This window comes from Lissotriton helveticus, chromosome 6 (genome assembly GCF_964261635.1).
Source record: "Lissotriton helveticus chromosome 6, aLisHel1.1, whole genome shotgun sequence".
Taxonomy (NCBI): Eukaryota; Metazoa; Chordata; class Amphibia; order Caudata; family Salamandridae; genus Lissotriton; species Lissotriton helveticus.
In genome coordinates this window covers 2,050,453,479-2,050,479,571 of record NC_136067.1, presented here as the reverse complement: position 1 = coordinate 2,050,479,571, position 26,093 = coordinate 2,050,453,479, and the positions used below count along the sequence as shown (strand labels likewise).

The window sequence follows — 26,093 nt, the reverse complement described above, 5'->3', positions numbered from 1 at the left end:
TTTTCAGTGAATTTATATAGATAAGTGTATCTGTTATGTTACGACATTTTTTGCAAACAGCAATAAGATGTCTCACACCATCCACGACAGACAAAATGATGTTGGATGTTACTGCTTGCTATTCTAATTCAAGCGTGTGAATCTATGAATGATACCCCAATACTGGATTAGAAAATATGTTACTTACCTGTAACTATGGTTATCCAGTTTTGGTATCTTTCATAGATTCACATGCAACCCACCCTCCTCCCCGTAGAGGCTTTTCTCTTTTGTTTTATTGGATACTTCTCACTTGTGCTAGGAAAATCTGAGGGAAACTGCCTCTGCTCAAAGAGTTCTAGAGGGTGCTGGCAGCTGATTGATCGCATTCAACGTTTGACTTTTTTTTATTTAAAAAAAAAAAAAGGACATAGGCTATTTGTAACATAGCTTAGGGGTTATTAGAGCCTGTGATATTTATTAACTACTGCTTGAATGTATTACTGTGGGACTCCCATCTCGACGACAGGGAATTATTTAAGCATGTGAATCTATGAAAGATACCAATACTGGATAACCGTAATTACAGGTAAGTAACTTATTTTCTTACACCTTCCACTGTGGAAGAGAATATCCTCCGACAAGTGGGTCCTATGAATCGACCTTCAGAAATACTGCTTGGAATTCCATACCATACCACCAAAACTTCCAGTCAGTCAGTCAGTCAAGAACAACAAAGACTGCTACAGGAGGTCTCAAAAAGCGTGCAATAGAACCTGCTCCTCTGCACCAAAGTAGCTAAGAGGGGGGGGGGGGGGTTATACTTTCTATCCTTCCTCATCCCAAAGGAGGATGGGATATTAAGACCAATACTAGACCTCATGCTTCTTAACTGTTACATAGTGTCAGAATACTTCAAGATAGATGCCCACTTTACAAGACGATACAAAAGGGGGTGGTGATGGACGGAGCATCTGAATTAATCAAACACTCACACCCAGTCAAAAGATCTGGGTTTAATCCATTACCGTTCTTTAGCCAACTCTGCCACCCCAGTTCAGACATGGCTATATGCAAATCAGTCTGACCCTGTACCTCATGGGAACAGTCCAGCCCGAACTGCCAAGCCATGTCTTCCCTGGACAGGAAACAAGCTTCCGAGGACCGGTTTCTGGCATTCCAGCCGTCTTCAGCCCGGCTTGCTTGAATCCAGTGGCAAAGTGAGCAAGGGACTCACGTCTGAGCATACCCTGCCACACTTATGGCGGCCAAAAGCGATACAAAAGGGGGTGGTGATTTGCGGAGCATCTGAATTAACCAAACACACCCAGTCAAAAGATCTGGGTTTAATCCATCACCGTTCTTTAGCCCACTCTGCCACCCCAGTTCAGACATGGCTATATGCAAATCAGTCTGACCCTGTACCTCATGGGAACAGTCCAGCCCGAACTGCCAAGCCATGTCTTCCCTGGACCGGAAACAAGCTTCCGAGGACCGGTTTCTGGCATTCCAGCCGTCTTCAGCCCGGCTTGCTTGAATCCAGTGGCAAAGTGAGCAAGGGACTCACGTCTGAGCATACCCTGCCACACTTATGGCGGCCAAAAGCGATACAAAAGGGGGTGGTGATGGACGGAGCATCTTAATTAATCAAATACTCACACCCAGTCAAAAGATCTGGGTTTGAGCCTCATGGGAACAGTCCAGCCCAAACTGCCTTGCTCACTTTGCCAGAGGTGCAGAGCCTCCTGACAAAGGGTCCACGACCCCACCCCGCCCTGTTTGTTGCAATACCACATGGCTGTGGTGTTGTCCGTGAACACCTGCACTACACTTCCCCGGACAGAGGGAAGGAAGGCCTTCAGTTCAGTTCAAGTTCTGGCAATGGCTGGAACACCAGGGCGTCACCCTGGTGGTTCAACACCTGACAGGTTCCCTCAATCAATCAATCAATCAAGAACATTTGTAAAGCGCGCTACTCAACCGCTAGGGTCTCAAGGCGCTGGGGGGGGGCTGCTACTGCTCGAAAAGCCAGGTATTGAGTTGCTTCCTGAAGGAGAGATAGTCCTGGATGAGTCGTAGGTGGGTGGGGAGGGTGTTCCAGGTCTTGGCCGCCAGGTAGGTGAAGGATCTTCCTCCGGTGGTGGTTCTGCGGCTCCGTGGGACGGTGGCGAGGGGGAGGCTGGCGGAGCGGAGCTGGCGGGTTGGCGTGTAGAACGTGAGGCGGTTGTTGAGGTATTCGGGGCCCAAGTCGTGGAGAGCCTTGTGTGCGTGGGTGAGGAGTCTGACCGTGATCCTCTTGCTGACGGGGAGCCAGTGCAGGTCCCTCAGGTGGGCGGAGATGTGGCTGTGTCGGGGGATGTCCAAGACGAGTCGTGACGAGTCGTGCTGAGGCGTTCTGGATGCGCTGGAGTTTTTTCTGTAGTTTGGCTGTGGTCCCAGCGTAGAGGGCGTTCCTGTAGTCCAGACAGCTGGTGACGAGGGCCTGGATGACCGTTTTCCTGGTTCCAGTGGGGATCCAGCGGAAGATCTTAAGGAGCATGCGGAGTGTGTTGAAGCAGGAGGTACCCTGAACGCCAGGTAGGACGAACTCAGCCGCCGGTGCATGATGGATCACGAATGGCGTCTGAACTCTGACGTGGCGCAAGGTCTCTTTCAGCAATGGGGAGAGCCTTGGTTAGATCTATTTGCCACCGAAGAGAATGCGCAATGTCAGCAGTTCTGCGCGTTGGAATTTCCAAGGCTGCACTCGCTCGGAGACGCTTTTCGTTGCGAGTGGAGCTGCGGTCTGTTGTACGCCTTTCCCCCTATACCACTTCTGCCCAGAGTGCTGAAGAAGATCCGGCAAGACCGGGCCCAAGTCATCCTTGTGACTCCGGACTGGGCACGAAGGTACTGGTATCCCGAGCTACTCAGTCAGTCGATCCCCCGATTCACCTGCCTCTTCAGGAGGACCTTCTGTCGCAGCAGCAGGGGACGGTCCTCCACCCAAACCTGTCCAGCCTCCACCTCCATGCGTGGAGATTGAGCGGCGACAGTTGAGGCCATTTGACTTGCCTCCTGAAGTCTGTGACATGATTCTGGCAGCCAGGCGTCCCTCCACAATGTCGGTATACGCCTGCAGATGGAACAAATTTGTGGCATGATGCTCCCCTTTCAGAGATTCTCCTCTTTCTTCTTTCTCTTGCCCAGCAGGACTCTGATCTGGGCACTATCAAGGGCTACCTCTCTGCCATTTCCGCCTTCTTAAGGCTACCTGATCAGCCCTCTTTGTTCAAGTCCCCAGTTGTAAATAGGTTTTTGAAGGGCATCACTCATATGTTCCCTCCTGTTCCTTTCGTGATGCCTCAGTGGGACTTGAACCTTGTTCTGACTTATTTGATGTGCGCTCCCTTCGAGCCACTTCATAACTACCCTCTTCGTCTTCTTACCCTTAAGACTGCTTTCCTGGTTGCCATCACCTCTGCCAGGAGAGTGAGTGAGCTCCAGGCTCTATCTTCTAAGCCTCCTTTCCTCTCTGTCCATCTGGACAAAGTTGTCTTGAGAACTCGTCCTTCTTTCCTACCCAAGGTGGTTACAGCCTTTCATAACGGGCAGTCCATCACCTTGCCCACCTTCTTTCCGCATCCCTCGAAAGAGGAAGAGCGGCTCCACCGTCTGGACCGAAAAACGTGTGCTCTCGTTCTATCTAGACCGCACACGCCAGTTCCGGTGGACGACCAGCTCTTTGTTGGTTACGTGGGCGTTAAGAAGGGACGGGCGGTGCACAAGCGGACCATCTCTCGGTGGGTCGTGTTGTGCATCAAGGTCTGCTACTCCTTGGCGAAAAAGGAGCCTCCTGTTGGGCTGAGGGCCCATTCCACTCTGGCCACGGTGGCTACTACTGCCCTGGGTCGGGGAGTCCCCTTGCAGGACATCTGTCAGGTAGCTATGTGGGCCTTGCTGCACACGTTTGCTAAACACTACTACCTGGACAGCCAAGTCCGGAGAGATGGCTTTTTCGGCCGTTCCGTTGTCTGGGACTTTCTGGTGTGATCTTGGTTCGCAGACCCACCACCGGGGTTGGTATTCTAAGGTAAGGAATCGAACACTAACCTGTTTCTTTCAGATGCACAAGTTACTTACCTTCAGTAACGATATATCTGTGAGAAACAGTAGTTGATGTTGGATTCCTTACCGCCCCCACCATTCTCCCTGATCTGCGAACTGATATCCAGGGTTAAGGTATTTCCCTTTGAGGGCCCTAGTTTCATGGCACCAGTGTCGGTCTCTGGCATGGCTCTGCGTTCCGGGCGCGGAAAGCTATGTACAAGAACTGACTTCAGTGCGCGAGGGCGGCGTCTAAGTTCTCCGACATCATGCCGGCGTTCAGGACGCCAACGACGGACGCGGATCCACAGAGGATGCCTACCGACGCGCAAGGGTACTGCTACGCAAAACTTTCCGGATTCAGTCTGACGCCTGGGGATATTCTGAGGTAAGGAATCTAACACTAACTACTGTTTCTTACAGATAGATAGTTACCGAAGGTAAGTAACTTGTTCAACGGCAGGAAAACCTAAGTGAGGAAAGGGGGTGTGAAATGGGGATGTGCCAGCCTATGCCAACTCCACCCCTCAGGTGGGAGAGGCGAGGTGAAGCACAACTCCGGGCTCCGGCCATCTTGAAGGTGGGGAGCCCTGCCCAATCAGAGCTAGGCTCCTGCCCCCCTCCCACAGGAGAGGAGCACTCACCCCAGGACAGAGACCCATTGGTCCCTGCCCATGCCCTACCTGTAACGCCCCTAAATCTAGTATTTAGGGGCACCCTGAACCTTCCTTCCTCAGATTCCGATGGAAACCAGAAGAACAAGAAACAAGAAGACCTGCCGTGCAGCTGCTAACAAAAGGACGACCCCCACTGACTTGGCCCCAGAACCTTACAGGCCTGTTGATCCTTGAACCTGCTCCTGCGAAACTCCGGCGTCTCCTGCGGACAGCAACCTCGAAAACCCCAGAGGACCTGCCTGCCTTGAACCTTCCAAAAAACTGGGACTCCCACGAGCAGTGGTTCTGCTCCATCAGCAATACCCCTGGTGCCAGCCAGGAACCGCGAATCCAGCCCACTCTGCACCCGCTGAGCCCGGCCTGTGCCTGAGTGATCCAAGGCCACAAGGACGTCCTCCCGGCGACTGGGACCCAAAGTCCAGTGCCCAAAGACCCTCCTTGACGACCCTGACAACGCCTGCAGCCTCAGAACCAGGGACCCCTCCAACCGCGACCAGCTGAGGGTAAGATTTCCCGTCCCCAAAAGGCACCCCTGCACCCGGCGCCCTGCAGCTCCCTGTGCCTTCCTTTGAGCTATCTACCTCTTCTCCAAGATCCCAACTTACCTCTCAAAGTGGTGGTCGTATCTAAAGAATCTCCGTCCCAGAGTCTGCAGCCTTTATTCACTTTTTAACTTTCCAAATGGATAACTTTGAGCACCCGACGGCTCAAAAGCACCCTGCACCGGGCCGCCCGAGTTCCGCTGGAAGTGCAACTACTACCCTACTCTACTTCCCCACTTGGCCAGAGTAAGTGACCAGGAGCTCGGCTTCCACAGCCGCGTGGCCTGCTTGCTTGCAGCCACCAACCGAAGGCCCCCTACCCTCAATAAGATTGCATTGGGCCTACTCTCTCTGCACCCGGCTACCCCAGTGCTGCTGAGGGTGTAACTACTGAACCTTTCCGACCCTGGGAGGCCCCTGAGTATATGTCCAGAACCTTAACTTCACCAGTCGAGTACTCACCTGAAAGCCGATAACTCACTTTCCTTCCATAGGATAACATTGACTGGTTTGACTCGGAAAATCTTCCAAGTGTGAAGTTTTGAAACTTTTAAATATTCATCTAAAATCAGCTGAATAACTAATTCCGAATTACTCACCTGTGGTCAGGAGAGAAGACAGTACTGTACCTTTTAGCCCAGTACTGAACCGCAAAAGTAATCATAACTGTACTTACTAGTAACCTGAATTTTCTTCCATAGGAAACCATTGACTGTTTTTTTGTGAAATTTCTTCTAAGTGTCGATTTTTGCAAACTACAAATATTCCTTAAAAATCGTACCAACTACTAAAACGTAATTACTTACCTGTCTTAGGTAGAGATCCAAGTGCTGGACTTAGGAGTCCAGTACTGGATTACAAAAGTAACTAGAACCGACGTTACCTGTGACTTGAATTTCCTCCCATAGGATAACATTGCATGGTTTTCACTGAAAAGTTTCTAAGTGTCAACTTTGAAAATACATTTATATTCTTTAAAAATCACAACTGTAACCAAAACGTTTTTACTTAACTGTTTACAGCTTATGTCCCGGGACCGAATCCAGGTTCCAGTCCTGTGGTTAGAAAAATAATCCTTAAAGTAATCAACTGCATTTATGTAGGAAAACCCATTGAGCTGAATGTTAAATTGTGTTTGAAATTGTGTTGCCTATTGCAACCACTGTGGCTATTGTACTTACAAAGTCTAATTGCCTCTTTGCAAAGTAATTACCTAAAGTCACTCATATTGAGAAAAGTATATTTTGATACCTGTTGGTTCTAAAATAAAACAATTATATCTTTTTATATAACACAATTGGCCTAGAGTTCAGTTCTTGAGTGTGTGAAACCTGTTGCTGACTGAGTGTGTACAACAAATGCTGTACACTGTCCTCTGATACTGCCTTACTGCTCGACCAAGCTACCACTTTAGAGAGTAAGGTTATATCTAACTTTAACCTCTATCATACCTCTGGAGACTGGGGATTCTATACACATTGTACCTTACTTTGGTCCAGTATATATAGAGCCACTTTCTTACACCAAGCAATTGAAATCGGTCAGAAAAATTATTAATGAAGAAGAAATTTCCATTGATCGCTGTTTGAGCAGGTAATCTGAGCAGTTGAGCTTCTTTAAGGGAATGGAGATGCTTCTCTCTTCACCGGATTGTCCGAAGTATAGGTCATAAATTGAAGCAGGTAGACTTCTTGCAGCCGATGATTGTGCATGTACACTGTTACGTTATCAGCAAAGTTATGTAGGACGTGCAGTCCCTGTCTCAGGCTGTCATTTTGCATGGCTACTGGTCACATATTCTGATACACATATTCAGGAAACAGCTCTGATGCTGGGAAGTGGAGGATCTATAGATGTTGCAAAGGGGTGATTAGCTGTGTGATGGCTGCCGGAGTGGAAGTCTAATTAGTAATATTGAAATGACCTTCTCATTAAGGTTACAGTTACTTTCTTTACACCCCTACAATCTGTTTGACGAGATCAGATAAAACAGAAATATTATTGTCTTCTGCATAGACAACACCCTCCTTTGCTCATAGCTTCCCTTGTGGGAACTACTTAGTTTAGAGTATGGGATAGGTTGGGCTTTTTTGGGGGGTGGTTGAGACGGACATCTAAAGGATTGTGCTCCTTATATGAGCTATTTATGATGTGTCCCAGGACCAATGCAAATATATAGAAAGATGGCATGTGGTGATATGTGCAGTGGTTTCCATGCTTGATAATATGCCATACCGTGAAATGTCCCTGGGGGACAGAGATTATGTTTTCATTCTATTGCTTCTAATGCCCTTGGATATATGTGGTGGGATACATTGAAGACAATTACTGCCATTTATCTGTGAAACACCAAAATGAGAAATTACTTTGGTGATGTGACTTGGAAACTGTACCACACATTGTCTTTGGTGATGTTGAAAATCAATAAAAAAAGTTATTTTAAAGAAGCATTGGAATAGCCAATAGGCCTCGCCTTTGGGACCTTTTATGTGTTTAGCAATGCAGTACATTATCCCCCACTAACATGCCCATACACTCTTAACATCTTTAAATAATCGTACAATTTTTTATTTTTTTTAACGTCGAGATGACAAAGGAGAAGGTGTGGCATAACAGCCAAAGCAGCCAACTTTGGAGCAGAGGGTGTAGTGTAGTTCCTATTGTCCCAATAGGCTGCGCATTGGAATAATATCTTCAGTAGTGTAGACGTAGGACTGAGGTTAACTAGGTCTCTACTGACTATATTAGACGTACGTTTTTTTCCAGCTAGCTCAGAGTTCACGAGAAACTTTCTCGAATAAGCGAGGAGGAGTTTAACCGCCCTGGATAGACAAGAAGGCATTTAGTTTCTGACAACCATAAAACATGACAACTTTGCTCTCCCTGAATAAGAGTATATCTCTAGTGTCGTGTGAAAACAAAAGACAGCTATTTCACTCAGTCAAAGGTGCGTACTTAGTTTCACCAGATTGCAGAGAAAAAGAGAGACGGGCGTTTTCAATAAAAGGTGTTATTTATTGAGCAGTCTCTTTCCTCATACAAGAGAAATGAATTGCTACAATTGTAATACTTATAGTTAAGTAAAGTGCATAGAGTAAAAGCAGGATTATAAAATACTGTAAAAGCATTGATATGGTTTCTTAGCCATATGATACTTTAAAATGGATAAAATAGATCCATACATATATACATTGACTAATCGTACTCAACTGGTGCTTCTAACTACGCCTACCCCGGTGTACCTGACCTAAGCCTAATACGTGGGAGGGAGTAAGTAAGTAGCAGTTTAAGTTAAGTTTGTTTTGCCAAGAATCTGACTCAAGAATTCTCTGTAAGGGTTTAGTCAGTTCAGTACCTGGGTATTAGAAGGTAGGAGGGCTGGTATCTCTCTCTCGGGACTCGGTATCCCAGCAACCCTCAAGGGTAAGCTGGAAACGCCGGAGGCTGGATTTCTCGGCAAGAGAAAAGACAGCGTCTTTCTTAGTGCGTCAAAAGGGAGGGGCAGCGTCCGTGGGCTCTCGCATCAGCTGGGCTCTTCGGAAGTAGATAGCTGCTCTGCTCCAGGATTACCACTGTGTGTTTGCTTAAGGCAACGTTGGTATATTTATACCTGAAAGGTGCCGGGTTTGACGTAAGGCTGGACATAAGACGTCAATAAAGATGTCACTAAGAACTGGTCGTTCTTGCAGAGCTTTACAGGAGTTCTTGGACGAAATCAAAACAAAGCAGCGGGGATTTCCCAGGTTGCTGGAGGCTTGGATTTGTTTAAGAACTTGGTGTGCTTTTTAGGGGGCTGGAGGAGTAGGCTTGCTTAATGTGACAGCATGCGCTATGACTGAATTATGAAACCGGTTTCTATGCCGCTGTAGGGATATTATTGATTTATAACCGGACAAGGGCAAAAAATAGGACTATCGATTCAGGTACCTAGATAAACACACTACACCCACTCCACGAATTCATGTCCATAATTACTAAACTAAGCAATAGTAAACATATCTAACGGTGCATGTGTATACCGATCCACCCCAAAATAAAAAAAATTTGCATCTGAAATGGCATATGCGAAATACATGAAAATGAGTATAGGTACAGTATTTCAAGCAGAGTAATCATTCATAAAACAGGATGCATATATATCTGCGGAATGATTTAGCGAAAATTACACATGAAATGGCTCTTAATACAGAAAAGAAAAGTGCGAGACCATTTCATCACATATAAATACAGTTATTTGTAAATATGCTGGAGGCTGAGGTAATATATTGTCTCTAGAGTTCCTAAAAATAGAAGCTCTGTTCTCTAAGAATAGTTCTATTTTAAGCAGTGGGTGAGTGCCCAAAAAAAGTAAATTTTTTGGAATCGGGAACAAAAAATAGTTTTGTTTTTCAAGGGAAGAAGTCAAAAACAGTTCCAAATATTTTTAGAAGCTTTTGTTTTTCAAAGCTGAAGGCCGAATTCAGAGTTCAGGGAACGCTGAGTGCTCGTTTGCTTAAAAGTTTATTCTTTCTGTTCAGGGGAGAACATAATTTCAGACAGACTTTCAAAAAAGCAGTTTACCGCTTCAGGTGAAAGTTCGACCAAGTTGGAAAATGCCGCAACTGTGCAGTCGTGAGAATGATTGCTATCATCGATGACATAATCAGCAGTGCTCACAGAAGGTCGTACCTGGTTGATGCTGCTCTCATCTTGCACGTCACTACTCTTCAATCGCAGTGGTGAAGTCTCAACGAATGCCGTCATCAGGATGGGTAACCGCTGGGGACAACACGATGCATGAGCCTTTACTGGACTTAGCAAAGTATCTGTATCCAAAGGTACTTCTGATTGTAGTGTGAGACAGACGTCTAACACACATTCTTCTCCGCACAGCATACATCTTAACACAGGTAAGATACAGTTCTGCCAGATGGGTCTGAATGAAAGAAACCAGGTCATATTCAGATCTCTTAGCCGGGCTAATCCAAGGACTTTAGTTATGCGGTCCCGATAGCGTATAGCTAGGATCGTTTCTTCCATTGTTGCTGGAGTCTTGTCTGTGACATGGTTTGCCATAATGAAGCAGGAGTATCAAAAATAAAATGCCTGCTACGAGTCCCAACAGGAGTGGAAGGCCGCCAAAGATTGAATGGACAAAATTAGGAAAGATGCCCAGGACTGCTTTGAAAGGTGTCAACAGTCCCGAAAAAATTGTCTTAAATACACTCGCGATACCATTCGTATCAGAAATGTTTAAGATTTCGTTTAGCATTTCTGCGAAGTGTAAGGGGCAATTTGTTGATAAAAGGTTATGTATCTCTGCCGTTGTCCTTGCAACTTGGAGATCATACGTTTCTTTTGATGACGTCAAGGGCACAGGCGTCTGTAGAAGAACAGACTTCATTCTGCTTAAAGTATCAATTCGAATAGAAGAGATTTTCAAACTGGGCCAAATTTTTCCCTCCCTGTCTGGAGTGTCGTTCGGATACAATACTAGTATACAGCAAGTGACCATGGACGAAACGCTTACTAGATAAGCTTTTCCTGGCACCAAGCCACAACATCTGTGGTCCACTATTAGAATGTAGCTCCCGTTGGAAAGCCGTCTAAAGAATGGCTCTATTCGAGTTGCAGGTGTGCCAAGCTGGTGACATGAAAGGTTATTTGAAGTCCCCTCACAGGCCCCATGTAGATTTATACCCTGACACAGAAGTATACCACTTAGTGATTTTTCACAATTATCACCACTAAGAAATACATTCTGTCCTTTTTCACTATAACATGTGTGTGTGTAAGGTAATTTCCATGATGACTTGATGTATCCTTTACCCAACCTTTCATACTGGCCTGCCTGTATATACTTTTGGCAGTATCGAAATTGGAAAGTTGTTATCGGAATAGTTATGATTCCGTGTATTATCCATTCGATGACAGGTCGTTCTGACATTGTCAATTGTAATCTCTCAAGTTTTTCAATGCTCAGAATTGTATACTCTGCTCCTTTTTGTGCCAAGCTGATTTGTATATCAGTAAGGTTAAAGATAGAGAATAGTGACGTTGTGTTGATTAAACTCCAAGGCACGTAGCCTGAACGCCGATTTTGTAACGTCCAGCCAAGCTGTATAATAGAACGCAATTGGGACTGACCATGTTGTAACATTAGCATGTCCTGTTCTATTATATCGATAGCAGATGATACAATACTGTCCAGTGAATATATTCTGGAAGACAGAGTCATTAACCCATTGTCCACAACAGAAAGTGATTTTTCCAAATTAATACGGTCAATTTCCCGTATTTTCTCTGCTGTTTCAATTTGAGTTTCTTTCCAAGCTTCGTTATAAGCTGCATATATAGAGGCCGCTATGAAACGTTTTTGACGCGGTTTGCGTGGTCCCATAATGAAATCACGCAAGTCAGCACCTTCTTTAAGTAAAGTTAAGTGTTGCTTAATTTCTGCCTGTGTGGATGTATGTAGCCATTCAAGGCAGAGTTTTCCTACACTGTATGTTGTTACTATCCCTGGATGTTGTCGCTGGGAGTATCTAGGGTCTGGCCTGGTCAATTTGAACCCCTGTATTTTGTTCAGGAATCTATCTTGACAGTTATTTGTGTCTGTGGGCCAGATCAACCATTTTTTCCAATCAGGATGTGTTCTGTTTTGGTTTAAAATATTGGATACGTCTATCTCAACCTCTGTAGTGCTATTACTGTCAGGTGTTGGCTTTGGAATAGACGGTTTGTTTAAGTCTTTAATTTTGGCTAGGCCAAGACAGGTTGTTTGTTGAATTGTGTCATTCAAAAATATAATTTGTTCTGGGATCATGCAGGCTCTAAATAATGATTCTATACCTTGGACTTGCCAATCTTTAGTACCCCAGATCGTTTTTGTTTCAATGTTATTTTTCCAAAAATCAAAACCAAATGTATTCATTTTTTCAAAAAAAAATTCTGAATAGATTAATTTTGTATTTGTCAGCATTGTTTTCATTCCTGTCATATTTAACAGTTTGAAATAAAATGTTTCTGCTTCACTTGTGTTAAATCCTGAGAAGTATGGGAATTTGTCATAAAACGTTTTTGAACTACCTTTTGGTGGAGTTGCACAATGTTCCCATTGATTATAATTTAAAACATTTCTAGGTTGAGCAGATTTATGCAAATAATGGTTACCATAATGGTTGTAGCAGTACATCTGATCATAATTCGATGAACCTTGTAAATAATCATGTTCTGTAAATTTTGCTGACATAACTAAGTCTGACATCATATCATTAATACTTTCAAAGTCCCAATCATCAGAGAATGTGCTCGGTTTTACAAAGTCACTTAATGAAACCTTAAATTGATGAGGATACTTCAAGAGCTCGACCGGGCCATATATATCGTAATCTGTTTTGTCCCATGCTACCCCACCGGGTATCGGATTGGCTGTGAAGTTTACTGAAGAAAGTTCTCTTTTCTCGATGTGTGAAGACTTGTGTGGCTTTAGGACCAGGTTGATATTCTAGCTTGCTGTGTCCATTGTAACATATTTTCCCTCAATGAAGTGTCCCAAGCATAGCACCATGATGAGCCAAAGCAGGAGGAAAAGTACACCTAGCACCACCCAAAATTCCATCCATGGGGAAATCAGATAGGTTTCTTGTAGTTGATGAAAGAGTTCTTTAGTTTTGTCTTTAAAAGTTTTTGTTGTTGTTGGCTGTTCCTCAGGTTCGCTCGGATCCTCAGAAAAGTCATCGAAATTGATGAAGTAGCCTGATGCAGTTCTGTCAATTATTGGAATTGCTTCTGGATTTTTCTTTGTTTCATTAGTATAGTCTGTGGCTACATTGTTGTAGACAGGTGTTTCTTGACGAATTGTTGCAATTTGGGTTTCAAGAGGCATAAGTTCCATGGCTCTGTTGCATAGTCCTTGTTGATTCACTGTAGGTTTATCAAATGTGATTAGTCTCTCAGTTTGAATCTCTTGATTTGTAGCAAATTTTGGTGTTCTGCTACTTCTTGGGAGTCCACTTGGCCTACTACTATTATTGGCCACATGATTGTGGTTTAACCAGGTCGATGGATACAACTCGGTTCTCCTTTTTACCAGCAAGGGGCGGTAGTACAACTGATCTTGTTCCGTTGATAGCTAAGACAGGTACTGCTTTTCTGTAAGAAGGCCCAAATTCCTTCTTCACCGCGATTTTCTCTCTGACCAGATCCCCAATCTTTGGAATCCAGACAGGCCTTGCTGGGACAGATGGTTTCTCTTCAGTGGCTGTTGGCTGTTGTTTCAATTTTATGTTGCTCGGGTCTTTTCTGGTTTCATTTAATTCCTGTAAAATAGCCAAACGATCTTTGATATCAAAGCATTTTCTTTCTACCACTGAAGTCTGACTATCGAGATCCTGGATATGCATTCTAGTCCCGAACAATAGTTCGTACGGACTGAAACCTTTTAGAGAATTTCTTGGCAGATTGTTAAGACTACGTTGGACACTTATTAAATGTTTGACCCACCCAACCCCCGAACCTAATACCTTAGCCGTTATAGATTGCTTTAGGTCTCGGTTTTTTCTTTCCACCATCCCATTTCCCTCAGGAAGGAAGTGATAAGATTCCCGCAATGCAATGCCCATGCTGGTCATGGCCTCCTCATAAGCTCGAGAGCTAAAAGCAGGACCCTGGTCAGAGTGTAGCATGCCAATTGCGTCTATGCCGCTATAGACTCGCAAATCTTTTATAACAGTTCAGACGTCAGCCGAGAGCTGGGGTCTACATTTTAAGTGAAACTAGTCTTAAATAATATTAATGGAACGCATTTTCTCTGGGTTTTTTTGTATTGATATTCTTATGATTTTTAAAAGAAGGGCATTGGTAATACTCCCGGTGGTTCGCCACTGCGATCTCTGTTGCAGTTTTGACAGTAAAGTGCAAATTTGTAGTTTTGCAGGCTCATTCCTGGCCACCAGTATATTGATTGTAATTCTTTCAGAGATTCCTTAATCTTAAGGTGTCTTAGACCCTCACCCATATGTGCGTCTGCTATTAATAAGTTTCTGCTGTTCGTGTTTGGAATTACTCTATCCCCCACTCCAGGGATTTGAGCAAAAGGAACGGAGTTTGCATCGATTACGTATGTATAATTGAGTGGATAGTTGACGGGTAGTGCTGCACAGTCGCCTTTTGATGACGTTTTTACCGCCAGCATCGTTTCCCCGTCTACGTATTTTCCTGAACGCTTTTTTGTAGCTACGGAAGCCGGCTTAGTTGCTTCCGCTGTGGCTGTCTCAGCCAATGAATTCCCTGAAACGTGAACGTCATCACGTTCATGACTCAATGAATGTATCACGTGAGTCTCTGGTAGTTCTTTCTGTAAAAGAACTCCTTGTTCCCAAAGCGATTTTTGCTTTATTGTGGCACCTGTGTCATCTTTGTAACCGTTTTGAACCCAGTTCTGCAAGTCGTTATTGTATGATTTGACGCAGTAATTGAATCGCACACTATTAGTGTCGGGAATTCGCGATCGGCATTATCTAGCGCCATTTTAACGTTATTACTTCGGTTTGTTTATCTGAATTATTTTCTACAGAGTGTGATTTTGTTACCAGAGGTCTCAATTTACCTCCGCGCCACATGTATTTAACAATCTCGCATGTGGTGTTATAGGCTTGTTTTCCCCAAACTGAGGGTTGTGCATATCCGTCTGTATATATTACACAGGCGTACTGTTGTATGGGCAGAATGTCGGTTGGCAGAGGATATTCTCTTTCATATTCTAGATTTTTTTAATTTTTTCATTTCCGGGTCAAAATAGTATTTCACTTTGTCTGTAGCAAGAGAATTTTCCCATTGTATCCATTTTGGATTTAATGCCACAGTAGGTAAATTACATGGGCTTGTTAATGCCTCAAAGACTGATTCTGCTGTTCTAACAGTAATCCGTCTGCCTTCGGCTTGGTCTCTTTCTTTTGCTACAGCTGTTTGAACCGCATGTACAATGTTTTCCTTAATACTGAATGTTTTTTCAGCTTCTGTGTACAAATGTGATTTGTATGCTATTTGTACCGTTTCTCCCTCATTTGAGGTTAGGTATGTGAATCCGCATCTTCCTGGGATGACCCGGATCACAAGGTTACGAGTGTTATCGCGTGTTTGCAATTTTGTTTTAGCTAACATGTCTGTTTGCAATGATCTCAAAATTTCTCTGTGTTTTTGAGTCCAATTGATTGTTTTAAAATCTGGTTTTATTAGTTCATAGAGAGGTTTAACCCTCTCTGCATAATTTAGAATGTAAGTTCTTCCGAAATTCAGGAAACCTAGAATTGATTGTAAGTTTTTCAGCGTTCTTGGTGCTTGGATTACAGCACATTTCTCTAAGAAATTGTCTGCCAGGCTTTTGCCTTCACTTGATAATTCATATCCTAAAAACAGGACAGTTAGATGGGCAATTCGTGACTTTTTAAAGTTGAATTTGTAACCCTCTGCTGCGAACCCAAGTATTATGGTGTTCACTCTTTTCAAGTGAGTATCCAAGTCATCATCTGTTAGATAGATGTCATCGACATAAGATAATGCCTCATCATCATACAGTTGTAGTAACTCTGTTACTCTTGCTGAGAATAATCCTGGGCTGTTCTTGAACCCCTGTGGGAGTCGACAGAATTTTTTTCTGCGAGCCCATTATTGAGAAAGCGGTCAAATACCTGCTTTCAGGTGCTATATTTTGACAAAAGAATCCACTAGAGATGTTTAATGTTGTTTTGTATTTTTTGCGCACAATGTTATTCATTAGTGCTGCACTATGTGAGTTTTGTACTGCAAAAGTTTTGCAACATGAGTTTAGATGTCTGTAATCCAAAACTAGACGATATGAATCGTCTGGCTTGGAGACAGGAAACAAAGGATTGTTAATTTGTGAGGTGCAAGTTTCAATCACCCCCTGGTATTCAAGTTGATCTAAGATCTCCCTAACCTGTTTCTTAGCTTCTTGCTTAATTGGGTACTGCCTCTCTGCAGTTGGTTGACATTTTAACTGGATTTTGTGAGGAGGAGAGTCCTCATCCCATCCAACATGGTTTTTATATAATACAGGAGCTTGGGCTACTGCCCACTTTCAAGTGTATATGTTTTATGTATTGGAATGTGATTTGAGAAGGCAGGCATAATCATTTCTTCGCCATGAGGGCACTCCCTGACAAACTCCGGTGGCCAGTCTTTTTCAGCTAAAAGGATGTCATAGCCTTTGGAGAGGTTATCCCAAAATAGACCCCTTATTTTCCTAGTCTTATCTCCCTCTATACGTAATGTTATCTCGTATATTTTATGAGGTTTGCTAACTCTGGTATCTGCAGTTTCCACCTGAATGTATTCATTTGTGTCCACTGTCTCCAGATGATTCATCAGGATCTTGCGAGCTATGCTCACTTCTGCTGCGCTGTCTAGCATTGTCTGAGACCACTCTCCGTTTTTCAGCTGTGTCCTCAGGATCCTCGGCATGTTTGATTATTTTAATGCTGGCTACCTTCTTTTTTGGAAATTGTAGTTTTTTACTTTGATGAGCAGGTTCTTTGTCTTTGGACTTGACGTGCTCTTCCCTATGTTCTGACCGTCCTCTTCTTTCCGATTTCTGCGAGGAAGTCTGAAAAGATCGAGAGGGACGTGTATCAATATCTTGATATCTATCAGGTTTCTTCAAATTATCCCTATTTCTAAGGTTGTATCTTTTCTCAGAGGGCTCCCTCTGGGGAGACTTGTGTCCTTGGTCCGGAGATCTTTCTCTCCGCCGAGGAGACCTTCCTCTGGACTGGAATCTTTTTTCTTTGGGAGTGGATTGTTTATTTCCATCCCAGCTCTTTTTTGGAGTGTTTAGATTATTTTTAATAAATATCTTTTCAGGATTTTCAGTTAGTTGGGGTTTTACTGGTTTCCCACCCAAACTATCTCTTCCTAGCTCTTCATAGGATTTTTCTATGATTCTGGCAAGTTCAAATGGCCGTTCTGCTATATCTGTCTCTTTCAGTTTCTGGAGGAAAGTTATATCCTCAGTTGCCAATTGAACCAACTCTCTATATGCCTGTGTTAATTCTTTTATTTTAACTAAGAGTTCTTCACTTGACATTTTTTCGATGTCGGGATGTGGTGTGTAGCTGGCTAGAACCGGCCACGTTGCTCCTGGTCTACCTAGTGGACCGAGCCTGGTGATGTGATTATTATGTTTTAGGGCGCCTTTAAACCAGAGCAGGTGCTCTTGGTATTTTAGTGGGATTTCCACCTCCTCGAAAGGAGTGTAGTCATCCGGTGGTTCCTCTATTTTGTAATAGTGGAATTCATGTGTGACAACGTTTGCTGCTGGTAAGTTTATCCATGAATAGAATACCTCTGTCTGCCGATATTCATGTGCCTCAATTACAAATATGACTGTACCACCTCTCGATGTTAGTCCATTTTCTATAAGTTTAAGAGTTATAGTTTTTCTTATGTTGACCGGAATGAGTATTGCATCCGGGTCGGTTTGCAGGAGACTATTGTCTTCCACTAGGAGACGAGCTGCTATTCTAGCTGCCTCCCTATCTCCTTCACCGTCTGACATTTTACTGACAGGAAGGTTTTTGTTGCAGATCAGGTTTTTCAAGGAAACAAAGATTAGGTGCACAATATTTTGGAACACTGTATACTTCAACGTTGAATAAAACAAAAACTATACATAGAAATCTCTTCCTACTAAGTTCCGGCGGATTTTAACCTTTGACCCACTCCAGACGTCTTTGGAGTATTTACGGGAGAAAGGGTCTGTGTGAAAAAGCACGACTGAGTTACTCTAACGCCTTGCGTTAGATTTATCGTCTTACCAAACGTTGGACGCCATGTAGTGTAGTTCCTATAGTCCCAATAGGCTCTGCGCATTGGAATAATATCTTCAGTAGTGTAGACGTAGGACTGAGGTTAACTAGGTCTCTACTGACTATATTAGACTTAAGTTTTTTGCCAGCTAGCTCAGAGTTCACTAGAAACTTTCTCGAATAAGCGAGGAGGAGTTTAACCTCCCTGGATAGACAAGAAGGGATTTAGTTTCTGACAACCATAAAACATGACAACTTTGCTCTCCCTGAATAAGAGTATATCTCTAGAGTCGTGTGAAAACAAAAGACAGCTATTTCACTCAGTCAAAGGTGCGTACTTAGTTTCACCAGATTGCAGAGAAAAAGAGAGACGGGCGTTTTCAATAAAAGGTGTTATTTATTGAGCAGTCTCTTTCCTCATACAAGATAAAGGAATTGCTACAATTGCAATACTTATAGTTAAGTAAAGTGCATACAGTAAAAGCAGGATTATAAAATAATACTGTAAAAGCATTGATATGGTTTCTTAGCCATATGATACTTTAAAATGGATAAAATAGATACATACATATATACATTGACTAATCGTACTCAACTGGTGCTTCTAACTACGCCTACCCCGGTGTACCTGACCTAAGCCTAATACGTGGGAGGGAGTAAGTAAGTAGCAGTTTAAGTTAAGTTTGTTTTGACAAGAATCTGACTCAAGAATTCTCTGTAAGGGTTTAGTCAGTTCAGTACCTGGGTATTAGAAGGCAGGAGGGCTGGTATCTCTCTCTCAGTACTCGGTACCCCAGCAACCCGCAAGGGTAAGCTGGAAACGCCGGAGGCTGGATTTCTCGGCAAGAGAAAAGACAGCGTCTTTCTCAGCGCGTCAAAAGGGAGGGGCAGCGTCCGTGGGCTCTCGCATCAGCTGGACTCTTCGGAAGTAGATAGCTGCTCTGCTCCAGGATTACCACCGTGTGTTTGCTTAAGGCAACGTTGGTATATTTATACCTGAAAGGTGCCGGGTTTGACGTAAGGCTGGACATAAGACGTCAATAAAGATGTCACTAAGAACTGGTCGTTCTTGCAGTGCTTTACAGGAGTTCTCGGACGAAATCAAAACAAAGCAGCGGGGATTTCCCAGGTTGCTGGAGGCTTGGATTTGTTTAAGAACTCGGTGTGCTTTCTAGGGGGCTGGAGGAGTAGGCTTGCTTAATGTGACAGCATGCGCTATGACTGAATTATGAAACGGGTTTCTATGCCGTTGTAGGGATATTATTGATTTATAACCGGAGAAGGGCAAAAAATAGGAAGATCGATTCAGGTACCTAGATAAACACACTACAAGGGGACCAGGTTTGAGCCTCCTCGTTGGCTCAACATCCTGTGATTCTGGGCACATCACTTTATCTCCCCATGCCCTCCTGCCAAAACAAGTAAAGCTATTTATATATAAATGTAAAGCAAAAGCGGGCTGTTCATAAGTAAATGAAGGCGTGCGGTCGGGAGGTGGGAAGGGTCTGCTATAGAGGAAATCCAACGAACAACACTGCAAGCAGTCAAATTCAAAGTGAAAATGCCGCTGTGCGCGCCCATGCTGTGTTGGAGGTGGGAAAGGTGTGCTTTGGAGGAAACCGAAGAAAATAATTCTACAGCTTTGCGGATGACGTCATGCACCCCAGCTATGACATCTGAAGTGTCTCTCTAGGACGTCATAGAGGACTTGTGATAACACCGCTAATGGCGCCCCTGCATAGCACCCTGAATGACACCATTACAGGCAGGGAGTGATGACCTGACAAGTGAAGCCTCTGGGCACTTGCGCCTAAAGTGGGTGCTATGCGTAGGTAAGTCTGTAAGGGTGAGACACTTAAAGGGAATGTTTAAGGTCACATCACTGGTAACTTTTATAGTGGCTAACGCTCTGTCTTCCTTTTTTGATGACGTTGTTTGCTTAATAAAGTGAGCACTAGAATGCAAATAAACGTCATCAGACAGTAAGGAGTTCTTACATGCCACTAGCTCCGCCCCCTGATCATTAGACACTGAGTGCCGATTAGTCACTGCTAAAGACGTGTGAGAGGGAATGACTCGCCAATTCAAGCCTACATTAGCCAGCACAGGCATGTTATGCACTAAATATACTAGCCACCTGGGAACAGTGGGGGCCTTGATTACCTATTCTCCTTCACCGAGACTGCAATTACCAGAATGAACTCGGGTAGCCAGTCTCACATTTGGCATGAGCGGGACATAGATGAGATCAACAGCAGTTCTTGACACATGCCAACAGCCTACAGTGTCTTTCCTGTCGGCATATGATGCCACCATCAGTGATGTCGTTGGTGGTGTTACGTCTTTAATTGTGCCGGTAATTTAATGTACGCAGAAAGGGGTGGTGAAATGTCTGTGGGGCGAGGGAGAGGGATCCTGAATGCAATCTTTATTTATGCATTTTTATATAGCGCGGAACTTACCCAAAGGTATTGGAGCGCTTGTAATAAAACCAGTTCTGTTTTTTTAAAGACGTACAGTTTTACAAAACAGTTGACCGTGTTTTTCCAAGATGCGCAGCCCCAAAACCGGCGTCTCTGCGCCTAAAGCCGTACAGCATTTCCCAATTCAGGCTGATGCACAAACTGCACTTGTAACAAACATTTTGTACCGAAACCCCCTTTCTAGTAGTGTGGAAAGGCAATCCTCTGTGGAAACAAAACTTTGCTCACATCAAATGCCAGTCTTGGAAGGACGAAAATTGCATTTCCACCAGGATAGGAAGGAAAATAAGGAATGTGCGTGAGAGAGAGGGTGAGCAGGAGGTGAGCTCGGGCCTGGTGTGCGCACACGCGCAGTCTGCTCATTTTCAAGCACTGCACTGTGCTTGTGGCGAGCCCCTGCTCGCTCCCGCAAGGTGGATGCCGGCACAAGCATGAGTGTGTGCTTGAAAATGAGCAGAGCGACAGCTAAAGGCCCTCCCATGCAGCGAATGCGCGCTGCTTAGTCGAAACCTAAAAAACTATCATGCAGCATTGCCTGTGCTGGGTGTTACTGACCTCTGACCTGTGTGGTGGTTACTGCACTACAACTCTTTTGTTATGTTGGTGGTTTAAAAGAATGCATCTTAAATAACTACATACAGAGTTAGCTATGGAGGAATTCATATCCACAATTTGCCTATGACTACATAAAGGACTTGGGTGTAATAGGACATTCTCATAGAAACGATCAGAGGAAATGCTACTCCTATGTTTTATTTGTGGTTTTGAATCTGTTTTACTCTATGGCACCTTTGTTAATTTAGTAGTGCTTTTTCACAATCAAGCTGTAAACGTTGTTCTCTTCTGGGAGTTTTTGTAAAAACCTTGCAAAACTAAATTACATTTGCCATCTTTTCCCAATGTGCAAGAATAGGCTTTGCTATAAGAAAGACCAAAAAAGGGGTGCAGAGCTGCTGATACTACAATTTAGCAGGCTTGTTTCAAATTTTGAGTGCACGAAGCTGTTAATATTTGCTTCTCGTTCTTGGTGGTGGCTGCCCCGGAAATCTTAGTGTCATTTGTTACTTTTTCTCTGTAGCTCTTCCACGAAAGCGACAATGACCTATGGCATTGCTCTCGACCATGGTTGCATCTGGGATCTAAAATTCTGCCCCAGTGGCGCCTGGGAGTTGCCGAGCACAAAAAGAAAGGTAATGTTTTTCACAGTTTGCAGTTCAATTGGGATTCATCATGTCTGATCTTGCGTGGAAGTTTTGGCCACATGCACTAGCCTGGATATTTTCAGCTGGCTTCCTGATCAAAAGTATTATCTTAAACAGGGTTATCCCTTGACTATGCCTAGTTGAGAGAGAATACATTTACTTTGTCACTGACCGTAAAAACGTGATCTGCATTGCCCACAAGAAAGGCAAATGTAGACCAAGAACATCTTGTGAATGCTATCTAGATCAAACAACAATTTCTTCCAGTAGCCTAAGGGCTCACAAGAGAAACAATTTGCAAGCATGCTGATCCACTGTACTTTAAAAAAAAAAAAAAAGAATAAGAATATATAGAGCTGTTTCTGTGCTATCTTTGTGTAAATACAGGGACTCTGCAGTTGCCTGTTTAACGTTTTCGGATTTTCACATGAATTTTCAGAACGCTCACATAGCGGCATGGTTGGCGGGCGTCCTTCTGAATGTTAAAATCTGGAACCATTGTGATGTGCAAAACCCTGCATATATCACACACCCATCTTCCGGAAACAAATATTGTAACTGAATGACTAATTGTGAGGAATAAGGGCATTAATACAGGTGTCATTGTGGAAGCACTGTCTGGTAACACTTTGGCTAACGGAGCAGCAGTCTTGTTTGCATTGCGCGTCACACTAAAGATCTGAAGTGTGCAATGCTAACAATATTAAGTAAAGAACGTTCTTTGTTTTAACGTTTTGTTCATTTCTTGGCATTTAACTAAAACTCATAGCACATGTGTTTGTCACCTTTTCAGTGTGTAGTTAATCGGATAATTCTAAACAAGCCGACATGCAGAGTGCAAACACCCCACCATTCGTGTTCTCTAGCCCTGGTGAACCTCTAATAAAATCTAGAAATAGAAGTAAGACTTTGGACATTATATGAGAGCATGTGGGACTTACTTGAGGGCAGAACAGTAGACCTCCTAATGCTGTCTTGGGCCAGAAGGACAAGAGGCATTTGATCATCTTGCAGTGTTGTGGGTGGACGATGCAGCTGGTCTCAATAAATATAACATTTGTATAAAAAAATTAGAGTTGCACCGCTTTCACAAAGTGAGCACTAGTTTACAATAATGTAATTTTTAAAAGGGATGACAAAGGAGTGGTGAAGTAGTAGAGGACTGTGTCACTGATCTTCGCTAGCTGACCTCAACGTGAAAATTGGTGAGCAGTCTGGAAGAAAATATTAAGGAGCAATTCATGTGAGTGTATTGTGGAAAAAGCTGAATATGAACTATGACTATGACAAAAGGACGACCCACCACTAACTGAAGTTTTGTTAATTGTATTGTTTGAACATTGTGGGAGGAAATATAAAAATAATGGTCATTGGAATAAGGTACAAGTCGATAAAACTAAACCAAATGAGTGTGAAGGATCAACATTTCAAAGGAAATGTTACAGAAGTGGAATGGGAGGGTCCTGTAGCCAACAATGAGGATTGTTCTGGATCGAAGGTTCTATGCAAGGTTGTTATGTAGAGAACATTATGCTAAACATTGTAGGAGTGAAAAAGATAAGACAAAGGTTAGGGGAAAAACGGTTGAAGGTAAAGATATATGTCCAGAAGTGGCACTGCAAACTGTAGAAAAGTGTCAAAATGGACCCTTTGGTATGATGAAGATCAGGGGTGTAATTTTTAAACTGCTACTTGATTCTAAAGCAAATAGAATGTTAACTGCAAGGGATGTATGTGAGAGAGAATTACGAGGAAGAATAAAATTGTTCAAAGTAGACCTAAGTCCCTTAGGGTACAACGCAAGCCGATTAAGCTGTTACTTTACTTTATTGGGTGCATTAAATATATACATCAGTATGCTTGAGGGAAAATGTATCTGTAAAAGATTCAGTCATCAGTTGGTTTCATTAAAGTGATCTGAGGTATACCTCAACCCAAAAAAATCCGTAGTTAGGATGAGTGCGGTATCAGATGTAAGGGGACTGGGCAGAAAAAAGCAAGGTATGAAGAGGAATATTGATTAGCTAAGTGAGGTTATGTAACTTGTGAAGTGCAAACTATCACTCTGAAAATGTTATCTTGACACTGAAAGCATAACCATATATAACACAAACGTGTACAGAGTAAGTCTAATTTTCCTTTCTGTATTGCCTCGTAATACTTCAAGTCTGTGGTAGGTTCTCCATGCTCCCCACACCCTGTCAACATTCCTCTGGCACCCGCTGCTTTCAAACACCATCCTTTCTGCTTCCATTCACATTCATTCCTTCTTTCCACTTAGCTGTTGTCGTAACTTGTGTCTGCTGCCAACATAAACCCCAAGAGATACTTTTTAGGTTGAGCCTAGAGTCAGTTCTCATGCACTGCTCTGGGAGACCAGGTGTAGTGTAGTGGAGTATGAAATAGAAACCGCGCACTCTTCGCCCATATTTTTTATTCGCTTGTGTCTTTGTCCTTCATAAATGTTGGCTCCTGGTTCGTAAAGAGGCTTGTTAGTTACTCCATAGTACCGGCATGTCTTCATTTGTAACCTCCAATGGCGACTGGCCCCTTTACTTTGGATGTTACATGGTACTTAAGCCTGTGAGCACTACTTTCATTATTGGGTTTCTCTTACCACAGGCAGCACACGGGCGCCCGGCATTATCTCAATCCCCCACTCACCCGTCGCTGCTTAATCTCGCTCCGTCGCCCTCAGGTCTGTTTCTCCCAACCGCAACAAGCAGATCTAAGCCCCGCCTCCTCCACGAGACCGTGTTTTCTCTTTGCGGCAATACTGTGTATAATGTTTTTTGGGTAAAAATGGACATAAGAGCTCCGTGGACCACCTTCAACGCCATCATATGAGCGTGAGGAGTTTTCTCATTTTCTAACCAGTTTCCTTAACTAACCAAATGGTTCATGTCTTCTTCCCATGTCATTGTTGAAATATCCAGAACAGGTAACTGACGAGGAAGTACTCACCATGGGCCCAAACCCAGACGCCTGGAATGACACCTGGTGGCCCCCCGCCCTCAAAAGCCCGCCCACACCCACGGACCACGCACACAACCTGGGAATCATCCTGGACTCAGAACTCAAAATAGACCGCCAGATCAACTCCGTCTCGTCGTCCTGCTTTCACACCATCCGCCTCTTATGTTAGACCTTCAAATTGAAGCAGAATCGAACACAAAGACGTCGCTCACGCCCTGGTCACCAGCAGGCTCGACTACGGCAACACACTCTATGCCGGAATAAACAAAATCCTCACCTGCAAACTACAGAACATCCAAAATGCCGCTGCAAGACTGGTCCTCAACCTGCCAAGACACTGCCACATCGCCCAGCACCTGCGCACACTCCACAGGCTCCCCATCGAAGCTAGGCACCTTCAAGATGCTAACCCACGCTCACAAGCCCAGCTCTCCTATGCCGTGGTCTTCCGCACCAGAAAGACCAGATCGGGAGGCCGCTCCTTCTTCTTCTGCGCGGGCAGTGCCTGGTACGACCTTCTGCTCCACCTCAGACAGATAACGTTGCTCCCCACCTTTGCAAGAAACCTCAAAACCTGGCTCTTCGACAGATCCCCTCCTTGATGGACTGGAACCTGTGACCACCCCCTACCCCCCAGCACCTTGAGACCCTTACGGGTGAATAGTCGCGCTCAACAAACACCTAATTGACTGATTGATTGTTTTTGGGCAAAACATTCCCTTCAGACTGTTCTTGTTTTGGTGTCACCAAGGTAATAATCAAACAACAGCAACACGCTCTGATTTATTAAATCTATTTGAGGGGCGATTTCGACATGTAATTAAAGTGTTTTTTACAGCGGTATAAAACTAGCTGCCTCGCAACCTTGTTTTAACACTGAGTAATAGTTGCAGTCTTTCGGGATAGTAAGTCGTTTGTAGGCATAAACAGAGGGCTTTGTGGCCATCTAGTGGTGAATTTTGAGATTGCGGTTGGATTATTGGACGTTTGGTGTAGTAGGGTACGCCAATATGATTGAAAGTGAGCACCTTCACAGGAAGGAATGCTCTGAGACCCCAAATAAAGGCAGAAATGTCGTAATATCGTTACTGAACAGCCCATTAAGGAAAATTGCAGGCCACATATACACACCAACAATCCTCAGTCCTTAATTCCGTTTTCTTATCACTGCTCATTTTCTTCAGGTCAGAATAAACGGATGCTCTCTTCTGTGCACCCCGAGGCCGCGCTTCTATACCTCTCCTGTCACTCTGCATTTCAGCGAATGTACTGCATTTGCCGTTTGTTGGATTTGAATTTAAATATCAATGCTCACAAAGGCTGCGCACCTAAACGTCATGGC

General features: G+C 43.9%; 1 protein-coding gene across 2 annotated transcripts in view; it reads left to right on the top strand.

Moving 5' to 3' along the window:
• Window positions 1-26,093, top strand: part of GTF3C2 (general transcription factor IIIC subunit 2) — a 718,613-nt gene that overhangs the window by 209,110 nt on the left and 483,410 nt on the right. For both annotated transcript variants that reach the window (XM_078650100.1, XM_078650097.1), the window contains exon 8: window positions 21,652-21,763. In XM_078650100.1, the coding sequence (XP_078506226.1) occupies window positions 21,652-21,763 (112 nt within the window). The remainder of the gene's footprint in view (window positions 1-21,651; window positions 21,764-26,093) is intronic.